General features: G+C 29.9%; 2 protein-coding genes across 2 annotated transcripts; one reads left to right on the top strand and one right to left on the bottom strand.

Annotated features, from left to right (window-relative positions):
* The first annotated feature begins 625 nt into the window (after positions 1-625).
* On the top strand, positions 626-10,251 carry LOC143913886 (putative inorganic phosphate cotransporter). Its single transcript, XM_077433928.1, has 11 exons — positions 626-1,119; positions 7,824-7,957; positions 8,036-8,215; positions 8,296-8,434; positions 8,512-8,732; positions 8,816-8,965; positions 9,041-9,173; positions 9,445-9,566; positions 9,643-9,762; positions 9,849-9,996; positions 10,076-10,251. The coding sequence occupies exons 1-11, from the start codon at positions 1,047-1,049 to the stop codon at positions 10,135-10,137; spliced, it is 1,482 nt and encodes a 493-aa protein (XP_077290054.1). The 5' UTR covers positions 626-1,046; the 3' UTR covers positions 10,138-10,251.
* An 895-nt stretch (positions 10,252-11,146) lies between these two features.
* Positions 11,147-12,474, bottom strand: PIG-X (Phosphatidylinositol glycan anchor biosynthesis class X). The gene is made up of 5 exons (XM_077433622.1): positions 12,200-12,474; positions 11,972-12,119; positions 11,745-11,899; positions 11,525-11,675; positions 11,147-11,431 (listed from the first exon to the last, which is right to left on the bottom strand). Exons 1-5 carry the CDS (start codon positions 12,322-12,324, stop codon positions 11,249-11,251), a joined length of 762 nt encoding a protein of 253 aa, XP_077289748.1. The 5' UTR covers positions 12,325-12,474; the 3' UTR covers positions 11,147-11,248.
* Between the last annotated feature and the right edge of the window lie 185 nt (positions 12,475-12,659).

Here is a 12,659-nt window from a genome sequence, read left to right as displayed (position 1 = left end):
ACTGATCTACTGATCATTTTCTATTTTACAATTTCATTTTATTTGGTTAGTAATCATAGTATTATATTATTATAATGTTAATGTACAGCATAATAGGAAAAAGAGCTCAAAAACCTATTTAGAATTCTTATAAATGCTCATAATACATCTAATATAATATTAATTAAAGACTCTCTAAAGTCGATGACCAAAAGCAGATTGTGTTTAGGTAATCTGTGTGTTATACCTGAAGGGTATAGACATTTTGTTGTAATCACCGAGACTCTTCACAAGTGTGTTAGTATGGTTATTAGTGATTCTGTCATAGAATCTACTGGTTAGTTTGTTAGTAATGTCTGTAACAAACGGAATATTATATATGGCATGCAGTTTTTTCAAGTTAATATATATGGGTGTATTATAAATTATTTTTAATTAAGTAAGACCTGATCAGCATATAAAATATGGCAATTTTATTTTTTATTTTTTTATTTTATTTTATTTAAATAGGCACAAGAAAGCGAAATTAAACAATTAAACTAAAGGCACGTAGAAAGTGCACAGTTCATCTCAAAATTCGACTGCTAGCTTTGGAAAAGCCCACTTAGCACAATCACCGGTGAATGTAACAATTCATACATCATCCAGTGCAACACTTTAACCGATTCACGGATAACGCGGATGCATCGAAAAAAAATCATCTGCGTTGCTCTACCAGTGAGCGCCAGTCGTTCGCGATCGCTCAATAAGAGCGGTCGATATACTTAACGCATTTAAATTTCAACGTTTATTTTTAAAAAGTTTACTTACCACTATGAAAATGAAGAACTGAAAAAAATCAAAACACGGATACGTAGAAACGAAGCGTCCTCGTCGACGAAAATAAATCAAAAACTTTCAAATCTAAATTAACTTTCTAATAATAAACAGGGAATCGCACATGTTGCGCGCGCACGCGAGTCCCAGTTTAAATTAACTGATACATGTTACGAAGCGTTCGAGACGGTTAAATTAAGTCGGTTTAATTGTTTATCGATTCAAAAAAAGATCAATTATAGCCGTACGAAATGTCGTTCGATAAAAGTATCGAATATGAGACGACGGTGGCTGAAAAGGAACCTGAAATTGCGCCCAGACCAGGTATTTATGCATTATTTGTTAAGGTATAAAGTATGATTATAAACCATGTGAAAACGAGCAAAAAAAAAACAAGTACATACAAAGCATTTATGCGTGATGTATTAAGGTCAATTATTAAAGTTAATCAAGACTTTCTACTGTATTATACATATATTTGTTGACGATATGATCATTCATGTTTTAGAAAGTGGGTTTACATATTTGAAGTAGTTGAAACGTGCCCAATTTTACACTTTGAAATTCGTACGAACTTGAAAATTTACAGCTGAAATAACAAGAATCGGTGTATTCGGCGACAGATTAATGAAACTTGAAAATTTAATTTTAAATCGACGAAGAGGATAACGTTCGTTCTTATTCCGATGAATTTTCATTTACATTTGGTACCTCTATTAAACATATCCTTAAATGAGATTGAAAATATATATATATGTACATAAGTTCCAGTTGTTTTTTAATTGTTGAACAACACTTTTATGATTGGTTGCATTTTTAATATACACATGTTTTAATAGAGGCACTTAAGTCCATTCTTAAACGATATCAATAAACTAAATGAACTAATCCATCATTATATTTTTGTTTACATAACTTCTGCATTGCTTTTAAGTATTAAGATAGTAACCAATTGATGTTTAATCGATTAATATTAGCAAAGATTTCGTTTATTTAAAATTTATACACATATTAGTTTCAACTAAATTCGTCTTATAAAGTAAGCAAGCTAATAAACCTGTTATTGTGTATATAATGTACATACATAACTAAAACAGAAATATGTATGTGGGTTGCATAAATGCCAATATGCACATATTAAACAATATTTGGTGGCAATATTTATATAACTATAATATATGTGTGTGTATTATAAAATAGTCGAAAATCTGCATTTCATCATACTTAAACATACATGCATAATATGTACACATATATACATACTACATACATGCATATTTTTTTAATTCTATGTACATAATTTAAAATTGTGTAAGAAAATTCTAAATGCTGATCTTAACTAAGATCGATATAACGTTTTAATGAATTTGATTTTGGAAAACATCTATTCGTATTTGTATGTGCTTATGTGTAAAAATTGATATATTTTTTCTAGCAAATGCTTTTATTTATGGATAATCTGATTCCAATTTAGCGTAATATTTATTTCTAAATAATGATTTCAAACCATCTTTTGCTCGAAGATCGATTAATTCCAATTGTTGTTATCGTTGACATCGTTGATATCAATATCAAAAAAAAGTTGGAAAAAAACGTCCAAACACTCTGACAAATCGTCACCTATTCTGATAAAAGTTCTTATATCAGATATAAGATATATCTGATATAATTATAATTATTCTTATATTAATATTCTGATGAAGTGATAAAAGACAATTTGTCAGAGATCTTGTTCACAGTGTGCACGTGCAAAAGATGCTGTTATTCCAAAGCCATATTTTTGACCGAAATCGTGAAGGGAATATTTTGAAAATATTTTTTCTCATATAAAATTTTACGAGCTTCTCAAAAAAGCCGAGGGCCTGATAAAAAGTGTTCGCGGGCTGGTTCTGGCCCGCAGGCCTTGGTTGGGGACCGCTGATGTAATGTATATTTTGAATTTACGATTAAGTAATCAACAAATTCTTTAAATAAACAATTTTCTGTTAAATATAATCAAAAAAAAAATAGAAATTGTTTTGGATTGTCTCGTTTTATCATTGCATGTACATAAACATATGTATATGTATGTAGGTATATAATATATAATTTCGAAAGAGACTTTGTATGTAAGTTTGTATCTTTGGTTAGGAATTTCGTAAACAAGTCAAAATTTCTACGACGACGAGTTTATTTTTTTGTCTATTGAAATAAATATAATAAAAAAACAAATAAATATTTACTATTAGATTCGCCATGTTTACGCTGTTTATATTACAAATACTGAGCGAAGCCGGGTAAAACAACTAGTAATCTATAATATTCTATATATATAAAATTGAATGTCTGTTTGTTTGTCTGTCCGTGTCGTATAGGCTCCTAAACCACTCAACCGATTACGATGGAACTTTCAGGATTTGTTGTATGCATGTCCGGGAAGCTTGCTGTGAAAAAAGATGGGAAAAAACCTCTTTATAATAATATTCGTAATTACGATTTTACCGACGCGAAAGTTTGAAGCACCATTGTGTAGTCAAGGGAATGTGTTCGTTGGTAACCACGTAACCACGTTACCAGTTGGTTTATGACGAAGAGACGTTAGTAACGGGAATTGCATGCCTTATTCTGGCATTGCAACGCACGCCGGGTTCAGCTAGTATGATATATAAATCGTTCCAATTTCATTAGTTTTCCTATAATTCAATGTCCTCGTATTGTTCTTTTTTCATGCTTGGCATTAATCGTCGAATTATCGTAACGTGACTGCCACATCATGACTTTTACATCGTAAAACTTTACATACATACGTATGTATATTGACAGATATTATTTTCAATTGTCTTCCTGCTTTGAAACTAAATACACACAACGTAAATATTTTTTTCGCCAGGCAATCACCGTCATAACTTAATAAGTGTCAAAATTTATTTTTCTTTTATTAAAGATCGATAGTTGAAAATACAAACGTCACAAGTAGACGCTAATTGAAATCTTTTGCGAAAAATCTTTTGCAAAAAGTGTTTGCTTAATTAAACAAATAAGCAAACACTACACATGTACATGTTTATAGTGCATGTCAATAAGAAGAACTCATTTGTGTTTTTAATGGAAGATCCTCATCGTCGACAAAAAATCTCTCTGTAAAAAACCATTTGAAAAAAACTGAAATTTTATTTTAAATACAATTTTTTCAATAGCCAAAAAAAACTTATAGAAAAAATATTGAATGTATGTATGTATATTCAAGATAATGAATATTTTTCGCTGTTCACAATGCACAATAAAGATGATTTGAATGATTGCGGAAACATACATATCTATCTATACAAAAACAACAAAAACTAAAAATCAAGATATGTAAATATAACGATTTTTTACAAACAATCGAAACTGGTTTTACCATATCTGTTGTGATGGACTTACTCTTTACTTATTTGGTAATATATACATTTTACCAACAAAATTAAAACATATTCTTGTTGTTGACTATCCAGTTCTTATGTTAAACTAATTTGCTATGTTGAATACATTTATATGAACTTTGAGAAAAATAAAACTATACATAATACTTAACTAGTTAATAAGTAATTGAATATTAAAATACACAATTCAATTGGATGAAAAGAATTGTTAATTTAAATTTAGTTTGATATAAGTTTGATTTATAAAGCAATCATAACTTGACAATGGTTTTTGGGTCAATTGTCATAAACAAACAGTATTGAGTGTCTCTATTGATAACTATTACACCAAAAATTGATGTGTTTTCGTTCCAAAGTAAGTTTAAAATTTCAAAACTAGTACTTCAGTACATACCTATGTATATAATCACATCGCGTGGAAATAACACTTAAAATAAGTGTCCTTTTACGATAAATAGAAACTCGAGCTCTAATTTATTTTTTCATTGTTTGTGTATTAACGATACGATATAATCTTACATTATATCTAATTATTTTTAAGTGATATCGCAACATCAACACATAGGTACATATATTTGTCTCTAAACAATAAATATATACATATGTATGTAGGTTCAAAATTGAAGGATATTTGTAGGTAATAACATCACAGAAGTGAACATCATTATATTTATTTTAATAGTTATTTTAATTCAAATGAAAATCTTGAATGTATGTACATAAATATAATATTTATCATTCGACCATATTGTATTATAATACTAATTGGTACATATGTATAAGACCATTCAATTTTTTGAATTGAGAAAACAAGTCAAAACTGCTTTTAGGTGATAAAAGGTTCATTCCGCTGTCTGACCTTTTTGAGTTAAAAAATGATACAACTTTTAAAAATACGTTATCGGTTCGCAAACATTTACTCTCAGTTATTCTGTCGATAAATATAAAATGGATATAGTCATCCAATTTGTATATTGCTAGAATTGTTGACATTTCCTCGTTGAATAATCGAAATTAAATAGTGTGTTACCTTGTAATGCGATAAAAATGTATCAAAACATAAATACACATAAAAAAATTACAAAAAAAAAAAAAATAAACGAAGAAAATCATTGAACGCTTATTGACTTGACCTACTATTTGCAGAGTTATTGTGTTAAAAAATTATGCAATCGATATTTATTTAGAGAGTACATAGCTTAAAACACTGATTTATCTAATTAATAGTTCATCAAACTTTATGGTTTGTGACAATTAAATATATTGTTTGGTTTAATATTAATCAATTTTATTTTGATATTAATCAATTTTATAATTAAATATAAGAATTAATTTTTGGAAAAATAAACAATGTGTGTATATCATTATACAAATCCACAATTTTCAGTTTAGGACCACCAAATTTGATATACTGCCTCATAACGGAAGAAATCGGAGTCCTTGCAAGGATTCTTTTTTTAATTTTTAATCGCTCAAGCAACATTGGTACTATATATAAATATGTATGTTAATATAATTCATTAATATTAAACATTAATAGTTTTATGGTAGTAAAGTATTCTTTATATACGTAGATATTTATGTTCATAAAATATAAAGTATTCAACAATTAAAATTGTAATCACAAATAACTTTCAACAACTGGCATAAAATCAGGTCATCAACAAATCACTTGACTCAATTCTAAAATAAGTATCATTGTTTTATAGTACTGTGAAATTAAATAGATACTATTGTCTCTAATTAGAATAAAGGATTTTAACGGGATTTAATTAATTAAGGTTTATTTATTATATTGTTCTAGGTTAAAATAACAAATATAATATTATGTAACAGCTTTTACGTTTAAAAAAAATAATTAAAATTAAAATCAAGTAATAATTACTTAAACAAAAGAAGAAATTATTGCATATATACATACAATCCATATTTAAATGCTAAAAAGGTTATGTGAATAATAAATTTTCCTGTTTTATCCATCTAATAAAAAGTAATGCTCCATTAAGGTATTACAATATAATTAAACGTGAACTGATTGAATTGGAATTAACTAGGTACGACATATTGAACTATGCATTATATGTAGTTGCACAGGGGAAAAATCCTCATAGTATGCAAGTACATACTACATACTTAGATCGGAATGCTGCCATTGTAAAGATAACAATATAAATTTACGGAACTCCCATGCACAAATGACTGCTTTTTAAACGTATCGTGGTATTGTAGATATTTAACCCTAACGCGTCACTACAATATTTCTTGAAAAATGTCAGAGTGACAAAAATTAGTAGGTACAAGAAAACTTCAATACACTATGCTGATTTTAAGTACATGCATATACCCAGTCATTTCATGAAATTGTACTAGATAACGAGCACTAGCACAAGCGTTGCAAATTGAAGGAAATGTAGACAATTCTACTCTATATTTACGTCAACTATTTACTACTTTTTTTAATACATATGTATTAACACGGTCTCCGTGACGGGCCCAAATGTGAAACGCCCGAAAACGCAAATATCAGAAGGCAAAGATCGAAAAGCGAAAGATCTTAAGTCAAAAGATCAAAAAAATAGGGTGCATGGTAAACGGTACATACTCACTTAATTTTCGCGAGCAGGATACAACAGAAACAAGAGGAACAGGCTTTTCCTCCCGTATTAATGTGCGCGCGCCGACTCCGTCACGGGCCGGAATGTGAAATTACCGAAAACGCAAATATCGGAAGGCAAATATCGAAAATCGAAAGATCAAAAAAAAGGGTGCATGGTAAACGGTATATACTCACTTAATTTGCGCGAGCAGTATACAACAGGAACAAGAGGAACAGGCTTTTCCTCCAGTATTAATGTGCGCGCGTAGAATACGGGGGGAAAAGCCTGTTCCTCTTGTTCTTGTTGTATCCTGTTCGCGCAAATTAAGTGAGTATGTACGTGAGTATGTACCGTTTACCATGCACCCTTTTTTTTATCTTTCGACTTAAGATCTTTCGATTTTCGATCTTTGCCTTCCGATATTTGCGTTTTCAGTAATTTCACATTCCGGCCCGTGAGGTAGACCCAAAGGGGAAGTACCATTTCCGGTCAACTTAAAAACTTGAAAAAATCGATAAGAATTTCAACGGTGTTCAAAAAATCCCCAAAATACACTGACACACAGACACACACACAATTTTTTTCGAGATCATCACTGCTTGATCGATCGATCAACAATCAGTGATCGATTCTGAGTTAGAATCAGTCAAAATCTGGAGTTCGAATTTTCGCATGATCACAAAACTTCATTTATTATTACTACGTACATAGATAAGGTAAAAAAGAAACGTTTTAAATTGAAAAATAGGCACGAAAGGGTTTATATCAATTACAGTAAATAATCGTGTTGCAGAATGTCAACACGTATTGTTCAATAATAATAATAAAAAAAATTGCAATTAGAATTCAAGTTCAATCAAACTGTTTACCGAGGGTCATGCAAGTAAATGAATACATTAGATTTATCGCAATTCACTATTGTAAAAGTTTTAACTCAATGGTTTATTCCTTTTATATAGTATGAAATGAAATAAAATCATTGAAATAGATCCATTCAGATTTGATTAATTATGCACATTTTTTGTTTCAGGGCCTATTGGTATAAGACATTTACAAGCTTTTTTGATATTTTTGGGACTAGTCGTAGCATATGGAGTAAGAGTTAGTATGAGTGTAGGAATAGTGGCTATGACCGACAGCAACTCATCGACAGCCGATGTACAGGTAGGTCAAATACCGAACAATAATACATTTGCAATTTACAAATACATATGAGCTTAATGATCATTTAATGTTTTTAAGACTTTTCCTTGGGAAAGATCAACTAAAGATACAATACTCAGTTCGTTCTTTTGGGGATATATAATATCGCAAGTACCCGCTGGAATAATTGCAGAACGCTTTGGTGGAAAACTTCTTCTACTCATTTCATTAACAGGAAATGGTATAATTGCCATTTTAATCCCTCTTGCAGCTGTAAATGTAAGTAGCTTGAAGGCTTATATATAATACACTTATTATGTATGTATATTATAAAACTATGTATATTTCATTGTTGACAGGGTGGTTGGGGGGCTGTATGTGCGTGTCGTGTATTTCAAGGACTGTTTCAAGGATTTTTTTATCCATCAACTCATGCTATACTTGGTAAATGGGCGCCACCGGCTGAAAGAGGACGTTTAAGTACATACATATATGCAGGTGAGAATAGCTATTTAACTATAAATAATATTATGATTGTATAATTTTTTTACATTTACAATTGTTGTCAAATCTAGGTGCACAGTTCGGTACCGTTGTGGCACTTCCTCTGGCTGGCGAATTGTGTGGAGGAGCATGGGGTTGGCCTTCAGTATTTTATACCATGGGTATTGCCGCTATAGTCTGGGCAGTTTTATGGTTCTTTTTGGGAGCCGACACCCCAGCCAATTCTCGTTTGATATCGAAAGCAGAACGTGACTACATACAAACGTCACTTGGACAAGACGGTGAAGTAAAAGTAATCATAATAGATTTCAAGTATTTTTTCTATTAAGCCACCGTACAAATGTGTGTGATTAATTTTGATTATGATCAATGTAGCATCATCCAACACCTTGGAAATCAATCTTCACTAGTTTACCGGTTTGGGCTCTAATAGTGGTACACTGTGGACAAAATTGGGGCTTCTGGATGCTTTTGACAGAGATGCCTTCATACATGGGCTCTGTACTAGGTGTTGATATTAAAAGTGTAAGGAACTATACTTACAAACTATATATAATATGTATATTGAATTAACTTATATGACATTCTTATAAATTACAGAACGGCTTACTATCAGCTCTTCCCTATTTGGTTATGTGGATATTGAGTTTTGTAGTTAGTTTTATTTCTGATTACGTCATCAACAATAAAATAGTTTCCGTGACAGTAGCAAGAAAAGTTGCAAATACAATTGGTATGTAGTTTAAAAATTTTCTTAGATTATATACACAATGTTTTTACCTCACGTATTTTCGTATAGTCGTATGTTAAGAAATTTTAATGTAGTTTTGTATAAAAAAACAGGTTTGTACATATACATCGAAAATATATTAGTGACTGTAAAAATACTGGGTATATTGATGAAGACTTTTGTCGCTTTTTGCAAGTGCGAGCTGCGATAAAAATAATGTACCGGCATTAATTAGAAATTAATATTGATTAAAATTTATTTAATTTGATTCTAGGACATTGGGGCCCTGGTTTAGCTTTGATAGGTCTTTCTTATACACCTGCTGATGTAACAACGGCGGTAGGATTATTAACTTTAACTGTAGGACTGAATGCTGGTCATTATGTAGGATTCCAGGTAAGTTGTAAAATATTAAAAACATGAATCAATATAATACTATAGTATAATATAACTTTTTTTGATAATGATTCAGGTTAACCACATTGACTTAGCTCCAAACTTTGCTGGTGTTTTGATGGGAATAACAAATGGCTGTGCTAACATTCTTTCTATTATTGCTCCACTGTCTGTAGGATTTTTCATCAGTCCAGAAGTATTTATTTTTTAATTGCAAATAATATAAACAATTGTTGATTGTTATTTCCAAGATGATGCATAATTATTAATTTCGTTTATTAGAATGAGTCAGAAGCTTCTGCTTGGCGGCCTATATTCTTTTTGTCAGCAGCTATTTATTTCTTGTTTAACTTATTTTGGTTGTTATTCGGCACATGTGAATTACAACCATGGAACGATCCCGAATATAATAAAAATAAGGAAGATATAGGTAAAGTACTTATAACGTTATTTAATCATATTGTATTTGTTGCTATAAAAGTTTGTTAATTATTATATTTTTTTTTTAGAAAAAAATAAAAAAGAAACAAAGGCAAAAGATAAAGCAAACAAAGAAAATGAAAAATATTGAGAGAAATAAAGATTGGAATATGATACAAAGTTATGCATACATCAAATACCACATGAATAATACATATAGAAGTTTAATTAAAACAACCAAATACACACAAAATAAAGTTTTAATTAATATTTCCGCTCTGAAATGTATTGTATCAACGTATTGAATCAATATTACACTACTTAGGTCGGGAATGGCCCTTTAAAATAAATTAAGTTACCATGTATGTGCAACAATCTATTTATCTGTGATTTGTTTATAAAAATATTTATAATTATTATATTTAAAATTAAAAAAAAATATCACAAAAATTAAGAAAAACCATTAGATGTATATTAAATAATATTTATTATATTATGTAGGTTCATTTTAAATGCACAATGACTGTCAATATTGTATTTGATATAATATCAGTATATTACATGTGTTTGTTTTATGGCATATACAATGTATGTATATTAGATTATTTTACTCACTTATTTAATGAAATAGTAAAACATTTAAATTTAAATATTTTGTACTGCATAAAGGATAAGAAATGTCTAAAAAAAAAACAATTTTTTATACTCATTAAAATATGTACATATAGTAGTGTGGCTATTTTAGTACTGAAACTGGTTAATTAATAAAAATGCTTTATCTTGTATGCAACAGCAAAATAGATGTGCCATATAAAGTTATCAAAGTACGACTAGTGAATTAGCTGATTAATACAGGTATCAAGTCAAATGTATGTTTTTTTCAACTAATGTGTTTAGGAATAAGTGTTTTAAGTATTTATAGTGATATTTTTTAAGTAACATTTATATAACGTGGACCAGTAACGTCACCATTTGTATTTTTTTCACAATAGCAATTGTAAGACTCATCAGTTAAGTTCTTTTGAATTGCTTCCATGTATTCCTATTATTGTGTGATATTTACATTGCATTAGGAAATATGTATTTTACGTGATGCAAAGTTATTATATATTTATTATTATATATATATACAATGTCTTGGAAAAAATAAAAGCAAAAAATAAAATACAAATATATTTTATTCTAGTTTTTAATGCATAATGCTTTTTTTAATGTTCTCAAAAACAACTGAAACTTTAAATATAATTTAAAATGCTGTTGCATTAATTTTTCTTCTTTTGTTTCTGTACGGATGCAGCGCACTTTAATTCCGACATGCTGATTTTACTTAAAACAGATATGATGTAAAAACATCCAATAAAGGACACAAAAAACGTGACTAGAGCAACATTTGTAAAATCGTTCAAATCTCCCACAGGTACTACCATCTCCAAAGGACTCGTCAACTGCAATTATATAAAAGTTAAAAGCAGTCATTCAACGGTATGGGTAAAAATATGAAAAGAAACTGATGTGTAATACACAATTACAAAACTTACAGACTTTGTTGTTATATTGTGCCAAGAGCACTTGTGTTGTGAACAAGCAGCACAAGGTGCTACGATAGTATCTGTGCTTTCACACAACTTAAATACATTATTGGGACAACGTAGCAATATCCAAGGATTTTTAATCCGTACAGCTTCGTAACTGCAATACAACATTTAGTTCAAATGAAGTTTCTTTACTTTTCTGGTAACATTTTCATAATATACAGACCCTCCTTTTGACTTCGCCCTGTGATATCTCAAATGTATTGGCAGAGTGATGGACAATCGGGATGAATTTACGAGGGAATACATATGAACGGTGATGGGTCGTGACATATGTTTTGGTTTTTCAACGTCTACATCGCCCACTGGACACGCATGAACCTTTACACGGATATACATATTTCCACATTAGTATTGATAGTGATGCGTGATTTATGATTCCAGAATAAATACCTTATTCAATCTCCTCATGTCTTGCAATTCATCGGCATTCACATATGCACCGGATGGTAAAATTTGCTCTAAAGTCAGCCGGCATGCGCCGTGCGACCAAACATCTAGTCCTTTTTGTTCACTTAGGTTAATGGTGTATTTAATTTCCCTGGAACGGTTGAGTCATGTTACTAACATATGTGGGCATGAGATATGCAATACATCACATTCAAACGTATGATTACTAACCTATGAAATCCATCATTCAACACATTTTGAGAAACCCTGGCATGTATATGATCACACTTGTTTTCTACTTGTTTAACTAATACGAAGAATACTAAAATAGATTTTACTACATTTTTATAGAGCATTTCGTAATAAGGCTAAAAACCATAGCCTCATCCCGCAAACATCAACACAATCTGACGTTTTGATAGGTGCTGCCATAAGGGATAATAATATTTTGATAAATGTTGCCAGTAGAGTAAATATTGTATTTTGAGTGTTTCATTATTTTTATTACAAGAAAAATTTGGATTGTTGTAATAAGTGATTTTAATTTATTTTTCACATTTTTACCAACCCAATATTGATTTTATAAAATAGTTTATTATATATGTATGAATTTCTTAAAATACAATCCGATAAAATGAAGTTTTCAAAATGTTACATTTTCCTTCATTCGTGACGTAAGTTTCGAACGTGT

Source organism: Arctopsyche grandis, chromosome 6 (assembly GCF_051622035.1).
Source record: "Arctopsyche grandis isolate Sample6627 chromosome 6, ASM5162203v2, whole genome shotgun sequence".
In the NCBI taxonomy this organism is placed as follows: domain Eukaryota; kingdom Metazoa; phylum Arthropoda; class Insecta; order Trichoptera; family Hydropsychidae; genus Arctopsyche; species Arctopsyche grandis.
This window is presented reverse-complemented; position numbering and strand designations above follow the sequence as displayed.

Excerpts from the sequence above, each read along its gene's own strand:
- LOC143913886 (XM_077433928.1), top strand. The coding sequence starts at position 1,047 with ATGTCGTTCGATAAAAGTATCGAATATGAGACGACGGTGGCTGAAAAG. Across the intron at positions 7,958-8,035 it reads CATCGACAGCCGATGTACAG|ACTTTTCCTTGGGAAAGATC; the intron begins GTAGGTCAAATA and ends AATGTTTTTAAG. Across the intron at positions 9,567-9,642 it reads GTCATTATGTAGGATTCCAG|GTTAACCACATTGACTTAGC; the intron begins GTAAGTTGTAAA and ends ATAATGATTCAG.
- PIG-X (XM_077433622.1), bottom strand. The coding sequence starts at position 12,324 with ATGCTCTATAAAAATGTAGTAAAATCTATTTTAGTATTCTTCGTATTA. Across the intron at positions 11,900-11,971 it reads ACATGAGGAGATTGAATAAG|GTTCATGCGTGTCCAGTGGG; the intron begins GTATTTATTCTG and ends ATCCGTGTAAAG. Across the intron at positions 11,676-11,744 it reads AGGGCGAAGTCAAAAGGAGG|TTACGAAGCTGTACGGATTA; the intron begins GTCTGTATATTA and ends GTTGTATTGCAG.